This window comes from Dermacentor variabilis, chromosome 3 (assembly GCF_050947875.1).
Source record: "Dermacentor variabilis isolate Ectoservices chromosome 3, ASM5094787v1, whole genome shotgun sequence".
NCBI classification, from domain to species: Eukaryota; Metazoa; Arthropoda; class Arachnida; order Ixodida; family Ixodidae; genus Dermacentor; species Dermacentor variabilis.
In genome coordinates, this window is record NC_134570.1 from 212,307,501 (window position 1) to 212,320,559 (window position 13,059).

Here is a 13,059-nt window from a genome sequence, read left to right on the forward strand (position 1 = left end):
ACTGCCAACCACAATGTCAAACGATAGCATGACATTGTATACCTTGGAGTAAGAACAGCACACCAGTTGGAACTCCGTAGCATCACCCACTATCCATAGTCTTCTTACGGCAACTTCGTTGCTACGGCCATCCGTAGCATTGAACCGGGCGTTGTGTGTTGCTGACGGCGTGCTACTACTTCAACATACCTAATATTGCACGCCCTTTGTGCCACCTTGGCACAGCCATTCTGGGGAACCGGGCAAGAATGAGTACATGTGAGTATCACATACGCATTGCCGAATTGGTGTATTCATGCATCTGCCAAATGGCACGTACCCATTGTCCCACGTTGTGTTCTCGGCAAGACAGCAGCTAGCACTTACGTTATGCCCCAATTTGCTCTCCTCCTATAAACGTCCAGGGACGTACAAACCGCAGAGTGGGGGGCAGAGCCAAAGAAGGCTATCGCTTTAATAATCTGGCGTACGTTTTGGTTTCTTAATAACAAGCCTAACATTGCCTTTAAATGTGAAGTTAGGAAAGCAGTGGTGGCTTAGGCCCGCCGATATTTCTAAACGTGAACAAGGTGGTGGGACAATTTGGGAGATCAAGGTCAAATTCGCCACCCCTTGCAGTCTCGAACTTCCCTAGTGGTGCACTTGGCCGCAGTCAAACGTTGCGAGCTGAGGTTCTCTTTAATGTGAAAAGTGCTTTAACGCAATATTGATGCGGCTATTGTTGCTCTCGTGGTGTCTGTTCTAGTTTACCATGCGGTAGCTGAAGTACCTGTGCTGCAAAATATTATTAAATATACATTTCTGTGTCTTGCTCTCCAATCTTTATGATCATTATTTTGCATATTACACGAATAACATCTTTATTTTGATAAGTGCACCAGATAACTTAGCGTATGTCCTAATTCTGGAAAATAAGTAAGCAATTGCAAGAGGTCTTTTCAATGAAACAAAACTTTTCGAGAAGCGCTATACCGCCGCTTGTTTTCTGTCTAAAAAGTAACAGGTTTTCCCGTAAAACGAAAAAGAAGAAGTGTAGAAATTTGGCGAGAAAATAGTAGCTTGCGTTGAAGCAAGGCAACTAGAAATACGGAAGACAACGTATATAAATCCGTATTCCAAGCTCTTTCTTTTTACTTTTCTTTGGTGCGAATATGACATTTTTTTCAAAAATCCTCATCCAAAAATCATTCTTCTAAAGCATGCTGCTTATGTTTATCATATTCATCAAGTCGCTTCTGCAATGTGTGCAAGTTTACGTTGGCCAAGCTGTTCAACTAAAAAAAAAAAACATTTAGAAAGCATGGGGCGAGATACAAATTTAAGACCTATCGCGTTCGATGGCCAGACCACTAAGAACCTAACAGTTTAGATCTTGAAATTGCATCTTGCACCATGTTTTAAAGCGAAGCTTCTCTTCTCCCGACTTTCCGGGCGCTGCTGCGACGCTGGTGCCGCGAGCGCCGCTGAATTTCTTGCAACAAGCCCAGATGGCGCTCGCCTCCGTGCATCCCAGCTGGCGCCTCAGCGGACCGCGATGCGTATTTAGTGCATCTGCAATGTGCTTTACTTGCTTTCCTATGCGACAGAAATACAAATGCCGGGTTGTGACGGTGCAAGGTATACAATCGGCCATAGCCTAAAAAGAGAGCTTGAAGCTGCCGTTCCACCAGCGGGCTGGCCACGTACGCAGGAGCACGTAAACACGCTCCAACAAGTTGGCTCCAATGCGCGCACTCAGCATTGTCGATGACACCAGGCCCGAAGACGCGTCGCGCGCAACGAGAGAATTTTCGCTACGTAGCAAAACACGGTGCACACCATGAATGCATCTATCAGTGTATACATGCAATTTTATAATATTGGAATTGCGTAGGGTCCCACAATTTGGAAAAAGAAGGCAAACACTTCTGCCACGGAGCGATGTGCCACGTGAGGCAATGGTAATGCTCAACTTACGAAGATTACGAACAATGATGCGCAACAACGCCTCAAGCAAGCAGGTCTCTCTGCGTGTTCTGCCGGCTACGCAGCAAAACAGCAGTGGTGCTAGCATGGTAACGTTCAACAGCAACTGAACACTCTCGTGTTACACTAAACGCTGCAATAATGACACATTCAGGGCCAACATAACCGCTAATTATCATTAAACAAAGCAAACAGCATACAAACCTTCGCCTACATCGATTCCTAAAGTGTGTGCGATCCGCAGATTTACATTTTTTTGTTGTTAAAAAGAGTGGCTGACGTTAGCTGGGATACCCTACATAGATGCTTTAGTCAAATTCTACGGTTCACTTCGTTTTCATTTTTAGTGCATCCGTTAATTGTCTATGCACCCTTCAATCTCCTACAGTGGGCACCCGCCCTAACGATAGGAAACAAGAAATCTAGGCATTTCATTCTATATTATTCAATTTATCTTCTTACACCGACGAGTAATTGGCCCCGCCAAATTGGTAGGTAGACCACCATTCATTTGCATGCGTGATTCTCTACCAAAACGAGAAACCATCGCAATGATTTGTTAGAGAAAGACGCATGTTTATTTCAATACTGTTGACCAGTTCTTAATATATTGTCTTTTAACTGTTTTAGAAAGGTTATTACTCTGCTATAAGTTAACCCAAATGTCATCGGGCAACTCCTGTCTTTATTCAAACGAGCGCCTCTTTTTTAGATCGATTGTTTGGTTCACCTATCGTTCTTCCTTTCACGAGCACACCGTGCCGCCTGTTGGTTCATCAAAAGGCCATCCCTTTGCTCGATTGAGGTTATGCGATTGACCATAGTGCAACATTTTTGCAGAATAGAGTCTAGCATATTCTTTATTTCATCGGACGACATACCGTTGCGCTTTACTCTGTGACTTCATATAAAACTGGCAATGCTCTTGCTACACCAAATGTGGCCCCGATATGAAAATATCTTGCTATACTTCTCATACACTTCGAGAACTTCCGCTAAAGCAATCTTTATCTCATCACTTATCTTGAATGGTAACTTTAAAAGTAATCATGTAACTCAACAACAAAAGAGGTTTGCGCTTCTCAACGCACTCGTAAAATTTTGTCAACCAGCCCGGTTGTTCTTAATCAGAAGCAGAAGCTCTGGAACTCTTCCTTGCCCATTTTCATCTATCCGCCGCAGATTACGCGTGAATCGCAGCACCTTTACCCCATAAAATGACTATTAGCCCACACGCCTGTGGACCGCAAAGGTTAGACAGAGGACCTTATTTAATATGACCACATTTTCAGCTAATTTCACTTTTGCTTTGCCCTAGGGTGCAGCACGACTCTTGATTTAGCCGTTTAAGCTTAATTTATTGTGTATTACGCGGACAGCATGCGCTCAACACCGCTATCCGTCACTCCGTTTGTTCAAATAGACGAAAACAAATTGATTGATTGATTGATTGAGTGATTGATTGATTGATTGATTGATTGATTGATTGATTGATTGATTGATTGATTGATTGATTGATTGATTGACCAAGTAGGCATATTCGTGCACCTGGCGCCTACATTGACGTGGTGTGCAGGCGCTACGGGCAACCGCTGGACTCGCCGATGGCCGTGGTCGTGCAGGCCATGGCACCGGCGGATGCGGCCGGCGTGCTCTTCACCTGCGACAGCCGCACAGGAGACGCCAGGCGCGTCCTCATCACGACGAACAATGGGCTCGGAGACGTGCGTGCCTCGCCTTTTGATCTCCTCGCGCTATTTCACCGCTCGTCTCTGAGCGCGTGCGAATGTACGAAACTCGAGAAGAACAAGCAGTATATCGCTGCATTTGATTCGGTCTTTGGATGAAACAATTACTGTTTGTACGTGCGAATATTTTTTTGGAATCATTTTACAGTACTTTTCATCGCCAACTGTCCGATAAGTTTTATCCAAGCAGACACATCGAATCTAAAACTCCTGAAGTTACATAGCGCAATACGCGAAATGTTACCTGATCACGGAGACAGAGATTTGTGGCTAAACTGCTGCCACTTGCCCTCGACAGTGAGCAGTGATAATTGGAACAAACTGGTCATTTGTTCTAGACGCCTCATTTGTGCGTTGAATAAGCCGTGTTTTATAACGTCCAGCGTAATGGCAGAAACTTGCTGAACTCGTGAATATATTGGGATGTAAGATCTACTCCGAGAACGACAGTCCATATCTCAAATACTATTCGAAAAAAAAAACTATACAGTTGATGAGCAATCGTTTCGCTGTCTAAAAATACTACTTTGACACCGTTGCTCATTTGCAGGGGTGTGCACATATGATTCATCCTCCTTGTCGACGGAAGGCGAGTACAAATACTGTACGGCGCGAGAATCCAACGTCTTCGCAATAAGACCTCGCCGTTGCCGCTATTCGCTCGAAAAAAAGTTTTGCATATTGTACGAAAATATTGGCGGCTGCTCCTTAACAAATGGCACGCTGGTTCGAAGAATTTGGTACATCTTGGGGAAAAAGAACGCGCTGGTTCGAAGAAATTACTAGATGTTGGGGGGAAAAACATGCCCTGTTTTTATTCTTTCACTGATCACTAATCCACAAAAAGGGAGACCTTAAATAACTGAAAAATTATAGGCCCATTAGCTTAATCCCAGTATTATATAAAATATTTACCAAAAGAGTATCCTATAGAATTAGGGCAACACGGGACTTTTGTAAACCAAGAGATCAGGCTGGCTTCAGGAAGGGATACTCTACAATAGATCACATCCATCTCATTAATCAGGCTATCAAGAAATCCGCAGAGTATAATAAGCCTCTCTATATTGCTTTCATTCATTACGAAAAAGCATTTGATTCAGTAGAGATACCAGCAGTCATAGAGGCATTGCGTAATCAAGGAGTACAGACCGCTTACGTAAATAATCTGGAAAATTTCGATGGAGATTCCACAGCCATCTTAATTTACACAAGAAAACTAGGAAGATACCTATAAAGAAAGGGGTCCGACAAGGAGACAATCTCTCCAATGCTATTCACAGCCTGCTTGGAAGAAGTATTAAAGCTATTAAACTGGGAAGGTTTAGGAGTAAGAATCGACGGGGAATACCTCAGCAACCTTCGTTTCGCCGATGACATTGTTCTATTCAGCAACACTGCGGACGGGTTACAACAAATGATTGAGGACCTAAACAGGGAGAGTGTAAGAGTGGGGTTGAAGATTAATAGGCAGAAGACAAAGATAATGATAAATAACCGGGCAAGGAAAAAAGAGTTCAAGATCGCAACTCAGCCTCTTGAGTCTGTGAAGGAGTACGTTTACCTAGGCTAACTAATCACAGAGAACCCTGAAAATGAGAAGCAAATTCAAAGAAGAATAAAAGTAGGGTGGATCGCATACGGCAGACATGGGGAGCTCCTGACTGGGAGCTTACCGTTATCATTTAAAAGGAAAGTATACAATCAGTGCATTTCACCGGTGCTGAAATATGGCTCAGATACTTTGAGACTGAAAAGAACCTTGAGAACAAGTTAAGGACCGCGCAAAGAGCTATGTAACGAAGAATGCTAGCCATAACTTTAAGAGAGAAAGAGCGCGGTTTGGATCAAGGAGCAAACATGTATAGACGATATTCTAATAGACATTAACAGAGAAGAATGGCGCTGGGCAGGTCATGTAAAGCGCAGAATAGATAACCGTTGGACCATTATGAGACTAGAAATTAAGTAGACTTCATACTCTGTGCTAACCCTGGCACCTTACAAGATGTGGACATGCTCGGCAAGGTGCGCTGCAGTGACCAAGGGATGGTAAGAACTCGAATTAGCCTAGACTTGAGGCGAGAACGGTAGAAACTGGTGCATAAGAAGTCGATCAATGAGTTAGCAGTAAGAGGGAAAATAGAGGAATTCTGTATAAAGCTACAGAAGGGGTATTCGACTTTAACTCAGGAAGAGGACCTTAGTGTAGAAGCAATCAACAACAATCTTATGGGCATCATTAAGGAGTGTCCAACAGAAGTCGGTCGTAAGTCCGTTTGACAGGATACCAGTAAGCTATTGCAGGAGACGAAAAATCTGATGAAGAAACACCAGTGTATGAAAGCCTCTAACCCTACAGCTAGAATAGAATTGGCAGAACTTTCGAAGTTAATCAACAAGCGTAAGACAGCTGACATAAGGAACTATAATATGGATAGAATTGAACATGCTCTCCGGAACGGAGGAAGCCTAAAAGCAGTGAAGAAGAAACTAGGAATTGGCAAGAATCAGATGTATGCGTTAAGAGACAAAGCCGGCAATATTATTACTAATGTGCATGAGATAGTTCAAGTGGCTGAGGAGTTCTACAGAGATTTATGCAGTACCAGTTGCACCCACGACGATAATGGAAGAGAGAATAGTCTAGAGGAATTTGAAATCCCACAAGTAACGCCGGAAGAAGTAAAGAAAGCTTTGGGAGCTATGCAAACGGGGAAGGCAGCTGGGGAGGATCTGGTAACAAAAGAGTTGTTGAATGACGGTGGGCAGATTCTTCTAGAAAAGGTGGCCTCCCTGTATACGCAATGCCTCATGATCTCGAGCGTACCGGAATCACGCTAACATAATCCTAATCCATAAGAAAGGGGACGGCAAAGACTTGAAAAATTATACACCGATCAGCTTACTGTCCGTTGCCTACAAAGTATTTACTAAGGTAATCGCAAATAGAATCAGGAACACCTTAGACTTCCGTCAACCAAAGGACCAGGCCGGATTCCGTAAAGGCTACTCTACAATAGACCATATTCACCACTAACAATCAGGTGATACAGAAATGTGCGGAATATAACCAACCCTTATATATAGTTGTCATTGATTATGAGAAAACGTTTGATTCAGTCGAAACCTCAGCAGTCATGGAGGCATTACGGAATCAGGATGTAGACGAGCTCTATGTAAAAATACTGAACGATATCTACAGTGGCTCCACAGCCGCCGCAGTCCTTCATAAAGAAAGCAATAAAATCCCAATAAAGAAAGGCATCAGGCAGGGAGATACGATCTCTCCAATGCTATTCACAGCGTGTTTACAGGAGGTATTCAGAGACCTGGATTGGGAAGAATACGGGATAAAAGGTAATTAAATTTATAATACCTTAATAACTTGAGATTCGCTGATGATATTGGTGGTAAGGGAATACATCTACTTAGGGCAGGTAGTGACCGCGGATCCGGATCATGAGAAGGAAATAATCAGAAGAATAAGAAAGGGCTGGGGTGCGTTTGGCAGGCATTCTCAGATCATGAACAGCAGGTTGCCATTATTCCTGAAGAGGAAAGTGTATAACAGCTGTGTCTTACCAGTACTCACGTGCGGGGCTGAAACCTGGAGGCTTATGAAAAAGGTTCTGCTTAAATTGAGGACGACGCAATGATCTATGGAAAGAAGAATGATTGGTGTAACGTTAAGGGATAAGAAATGAGGAGATTGGGTGAGGTAACAAACGCGAGTTAATGACATCTTAGTGGAAATCAAGAAAAAGAATTGGGCATGGGCAGGACATGCAATGAGGAGGGAAGATAGCCGATGGTCATTATGGGTTACGGACTGGATTCCAAGGGAAGGGAAGCGTAGCAGGGGGCGGCAGATATCTAGGTAGGCAGATGAAATTAAGAAGTTTGCACGGTAAGCATGGCCATAATTTTACATGATCGGGGTAGTTGGAGAAATATTGGAGAGGCCTTTGCCCTTGAGTGGGCTTAAGCAGGCTGCTGCTGCTGACGATGATCTCTCTCTCTTCACTTACCGTTCACTAGGACCGGCAATAATAAATAATTTTCATCTAGATGAAGCAGAGGTATAGGGTTTAATGCTTCTTTTAAGAACTGTTCGGCATCCTTCCTAACACACAATGTGTCTGGCATGTTCAATATAAATAAATGTTGCTATAAAATAACTAGCTTCAAATTGTTGCTGACGTGGTCTAATTAATACTTTTTCGCGTGTTGATTGGATAAGGAGACTACTTTACTAAGCCTAATCTTGTCGTTATGCAGTCGGTCGTCTCTGGTAAGACGGACCCGGACACGGTGGTACTGGAGCGCTGCGCAAAGACCGGCGAGGTGAGAGTTGCCGAGATCTGCATCGGCGCGAAACAGCACAAGACCGTCGTGCTCGGTGAGTTGCAAGTAGACGCCTGTTCTGTAGTACGGCTGTCTATGTATGGTGGTCAAAACATTTCCAACGACGCCATGTGCACACGCTACTTCCGTTAACTACACACGATAGAGCCTTAAACAAATCTGATCGGGAGTATCAAACTTCATGTATTTACATGCCCCTTTCGCACGTTCTTTAGTGTCTTTTTTTAATATAGGGTCTGTAAGAATGACTTTCAGACAGCTTAGCTTCGACTGCAACTAAGCAAGCCATGTGCCGCGCAACGTCCCGAGAGATGAGCTTTACATAAAATTTGCATTTTGGGGTTCACAAGAAAAAGAGCTCCATGATTCTGGGAGCACACTACGCGTTGAAGTCTATATATATATATATATATATATATATATATATATATATATATATATATATATATATATATATATATATATATATATATATATATATCGGATCAATCTCTACACAACACAAAAGATCTGCTTTTAAGCAGTCAATTTCCCTCTTTCACTCGACGAGGGGATTCAATATCCTTGTCTCAGCCACCTAGAATGGTTTAACTGTTCGCAAATTCCCATCAACCATGTCGCACCACTCCGCCCTACTGAGCCTCCATTGTCCAACCTTTGACACCGCTTACGATGCCATGCAGAGGCGAGTGGGAAACAGGGTTCGACGCTGTACCCATGGAAGTCGTCGACGTTGGCTTCTTGCAGCAATTAGTGGGCTCTCCGTGGCGGCCAGCGTGTAGTGATTTGAGAATTGTCGCCTTGGGTATCGTTACTACTTCCAAAGCATGCGGCGATGGCTATCAGCTCGAAGGGAGCTTTTTTGTTTGCCCCTCAAGCGTCGGCGCCGGAGCACGCTATGGACCAGGCGGGATCTGGTGAAGTGGTCACTTCGCGGGAAGCACATACGAATGCCTGGGCTATTTGGAAACGCAACACGGCCGACGACCCAATGCGGCTTGGGGTCCCAGAAGTTGTTTCGCTCGTTTGAGTTTGAGTTATGGAACGTTACATTGGGGGGGATTGCATATGAAGAAAGCTATACAGAAAGAGGTCCCTTAGTGTGAACACTGCAATGGGACCTCTTGTTAAAATATGCATAAATTTAATACAAAATACCAGAAGCAATTGCGAAATACAAGCAAACAATACATACAAACGCAGGAAGTTGGCAACAAGAGAAAATAACGAACATAACTAATCAAAACTTAATAACATGTGCAAATAAATCAGTAAATAAGTGAAGGCGTAATGAAGAGTCACATATGCAAGCAATATAAATTGAACACTAATAAGTCACACGACATGAAATAACGACATAAACATAAGGATACACGAAATGCACTGTTGAGGCGAAAGAAGTAACGACAGCGATCATCATATATATCAACTGTTCATGAACAGGCGAACTGAACGTTTGAAAGAAATTAACGAGGACTAGGTTTTAGCCTCCAAGGGTAGACTATCCACATTTTGATGAGAGAGAAGCTTACGGTATTTTGGCCGTAATTATTGCGAGCCCAAGGGAGTAAAGTATTATTATTGTGGGAAAAACGTGTATTATTAGAGTTGGCCGTAAATTTCTTTCCTATGCTATAACGAAGACGAATTACGCACGATGCAGCAGGCCATAATGAATAAATTAAAGAAAATAATATTTGAAGTCACAAGGATATTTAATAAGGACAGTAGTTAACCGAATGAGCATGATATGTACTCTTGGTTGTAATATGGAGTGACTGTTTTTGGATACCTTTTAGAGGACATATGTAAGTTTTATGTGTATGGCCGCATGATTTGAAACAATACGTCAAATGACTAGGAATGAACGCAAAATAGGGAGAAGTTAGCGCAGGGAGCGCGAAAAATTGACGAGCATTGAGAAGAACACGAATGCCGTCAGCAGTTTTTATTTTTATTTCATTACTGTGCGCATTAAACATTAAAAAACAGCTACGTACGACAAGTAGAAATGTGAATTGATTAGATGAGTATATTGCATAGTTATTCGCATGCGCCGGGATTAGGTTACACCGTTTTTAGACCTAAAAGTTAAAATAACAAACATTGTCTTAGATGGAATAATAACGAGCTTATTTTTATGGCACCAAAAAGTAACACTCTCCAGATCACTATTTAGCTGGGAAGGTAAGGCTGGAATGGAGTCATTTGGAGTGAAAATGATGATGTCATCAGCGTAGACTAGGGGTTCGATGTGCGGTGAAAAACAATGTGATAGGTCGTCAATGTAAATGAGGAATGGAAGAGGGCCTAACATAGAGGCTTGTAGGGCCCCCTCGTTGACTGTCTTGGTGTCAGAAAGCACGCCTGAAATAGATGCAGTATGAGTACGATTAAGTAAGCAGTTCTCGCGGTGGGCCAGTTATTAGTTATTAGTTCTCGCGGCGGGACAGTTATGCCATCCGAAGAGCGTTTGTCCAAAAGAGTGATCGAGTCAAAAGCTTGACTGAAGTCGATGAAGACTGATCCAAGGAAGTTGCCGTCGTCAATTGTGTTTCTGATGTTTTCAGTAAGTGCAGCCAAGTGAGATTAGTGGAAAGCTCCTGACGAAATCCAAACTGATGTGGCGATAGTAGCTTAAATTTGTTACGGTGATTTGTAAGAAGTGCCCAAAATAACCTTTGAATGACCATACTAAAAAGGAATAATAACGACGGGCCTATTTCTATTGGTGATTTATTTCTCAACTTTCATATAAATACGTAATATCTTGTTTTTCTCCCGTTCAGAAGGAAAAATAGAGTGCTTAAAGATTAAACTGACAATATCAGCAAGGACAGGAGCGATGACATGAACAATGTCCTTTATTTGCCTAGCGGGTTTGTTGTCAAGTCCAGCTCTAGTTGTTCCAGATTCAATATCGTATTGCAAACCTCAATGGTTGTGATTGGGAAAGATAAAAAGATTGCAAAGAACGACGACTGTCACTAGGGTAAGAGTGCCCCGATTGGGTTGTGGGACTAGAAAAATATTGGCTGAAGGCATTCGCAATGGTATAAGAAGTGCGACAGGTGTTTCAATCATGACAGATTTCAGTAACACCAGTTGCACAGCTAGATTTATTTGAAAATGGATTAAGTATACGCCACTGCTTTCCTGTATTAATACCGGCTTGAATTATTACTTGTTCATAGTAATCCCGTTTCGCTTTTCATAATAACAGGGTTAACGTATAGTGATATCTTTTGCATCGCTCTTTTACACACACATTTATGTTTTTTTTTCTTCTATTTTCGCTATAGGCTGTCTTTCTTTCCTAAACAAGTAAGAAAACCTGGAGTTAGCCATGGGTTTAGGTGATATGAATGTTTTCTTCAGCAGAAAACATTAGATGCTGAAGAAGCTATAGCATTAGATGTGAGCGAAGAAAATTCGCTGTAGGCCGCTGAGGGTCTGTGCAGGTAATGACATGAGACCAGTCTATTGGAGCTATTGAATCGGTGAACTTTTTTTGTCGAATTCCGATCTGGAGGAGCAAGTATTCGAAGGAATGGCTACGAGTCGAAAACGAGGCTCTATGGGGAAGTAGTCAGTTATATTGGCATGGACGATAAAAACCTCGGTAGGAGTAAGTAAATTTCTTAAGGCTTCATCAATTAAAGTATTAGAAACGTTGCCAATGCAGAGAGTTGGATCGTTGAAGAACGAATAAGACCATAGCCAAGAAAAATACTTTTATAAAGAACCCGAGCGTGAATCATCCAATAAGTTGATATTGATGCCACCCACGATAACTACGTTCTTATTTTCTTTTGTTAATGTGTGAAGCAAGATATCAAATGAGGAGCAAAAGTTGGTTACGGATGAGCCAAGTGAACGATATATACAGCCGAAAAATGCTTCATATGCACGACAACTGAAGCCAAGATTAACAATTTCAATCCAAACTGCCTCGCAACCGGGCGCATCAAGAGCCAGGTCAATTCTACGTTTGCAGATCGTCCTGTTCGATGTAGGTATCGCTGCGCCACCACAACACGAGGGCACACGGTGGTGATATTCTGCACTGTCATTTGGAAAGCAAAACAGTTTTCATCGAAATCGGTAACCCAAGTATCGGATGCACAGATTATCGAAAAACGGAAACGAAGGGTGAAAGAAAGGGCCAGGAAATCACAAAATATGCTCGCGGAGACTGCGCGCGTTCAAGCCGATGACGGAGTTATAGGTCGGAGATGTTATAGAAAGAAGGTTATTAGAATCGGTGTAAGGCCTCGTGATGAGAGGATATCAGAGGAGATTAGAGGAGATTAGTCCTGGGCCGGGAAAGCAGCAGAGAAAGCGAGAGATAAGCGCTGTCAATTATGTTGAGGTGACTCTGGTTTGGCTGCCAGCTCGTTTGGCGTCGAGAAGACGAAGTGGGGGGGACAGTGCAAAGTTGCATGCTCAGAGGCGAAGCGCAACAGAGATAGCGATGCACAACAACACTGCCTCGTCTACCTGTTTCGCAGAGGGCGGAGGCACGGAGCTCCAGCCGGCGGCTTCAACGAACGGAACGAAGTGCTGCCTGTCCGACGAGCAGATAATGCGGCTTGGAAGGCTCGCCGGAGAGGTAAGCGCTGTTTCGTGCAAGTCATCAGTATCTGTCTCACTGCTTAGGTTAGGGGATTCCCCTTATGCAGGTAAATGATTATCCATTCATTTATTCAGTCGGTCGGTCGGCCTGTCGGTTGGTTTCCAACAGAACAATGAGTATGTCGCTGAAAAAAAAGCCTAACCGTGATTCAATAAGTTGGGCGAGTTGATTCCTACTGCGAGGAAATAAATGGACTGCGCAGAATTCAAGACGAGTACGTACTAACGAAAACGGACAAGCACTAACATTTAACTAAATTTAATCTTCGTCAATATGTGTCTCTAGTCGCACATGCTAGAAACATGTAATCGAATTGCCACGACCACAGATTAGAGCAAGCCG

At 43.0% G+C, this 13,059-nt stretch overlaps 1 protein-coding gene across 1 annotated transcript in view; it reads left to right on the forward strand.

The window, feature by feature from the left end:
• LOC142576617 (rifampicin phosphotransferase-like) overlaps nt 1-13,059 on the forward strand; it is a 242,139-nt gene that overhangs the window by 105,883 nt on the left and 123,197 nt on the right. The window contains exons 18-20 of the mRNA XM_075686819.1: nt 3,542-3,689; nt 7,995-8,115; nt 12,593-12,693. Of these exons, the coding sequence (XP_075542934.1) occupies nt 3,542-3,689; nt 7,995-8,115; nt 12,593-12,693 (370 nt within the window). The remainder of the gene's footprint in view (nt 1-3,541; nt 3,690-7,994; nt 8,116-12,592; nt 12,694-13,059) is intronic.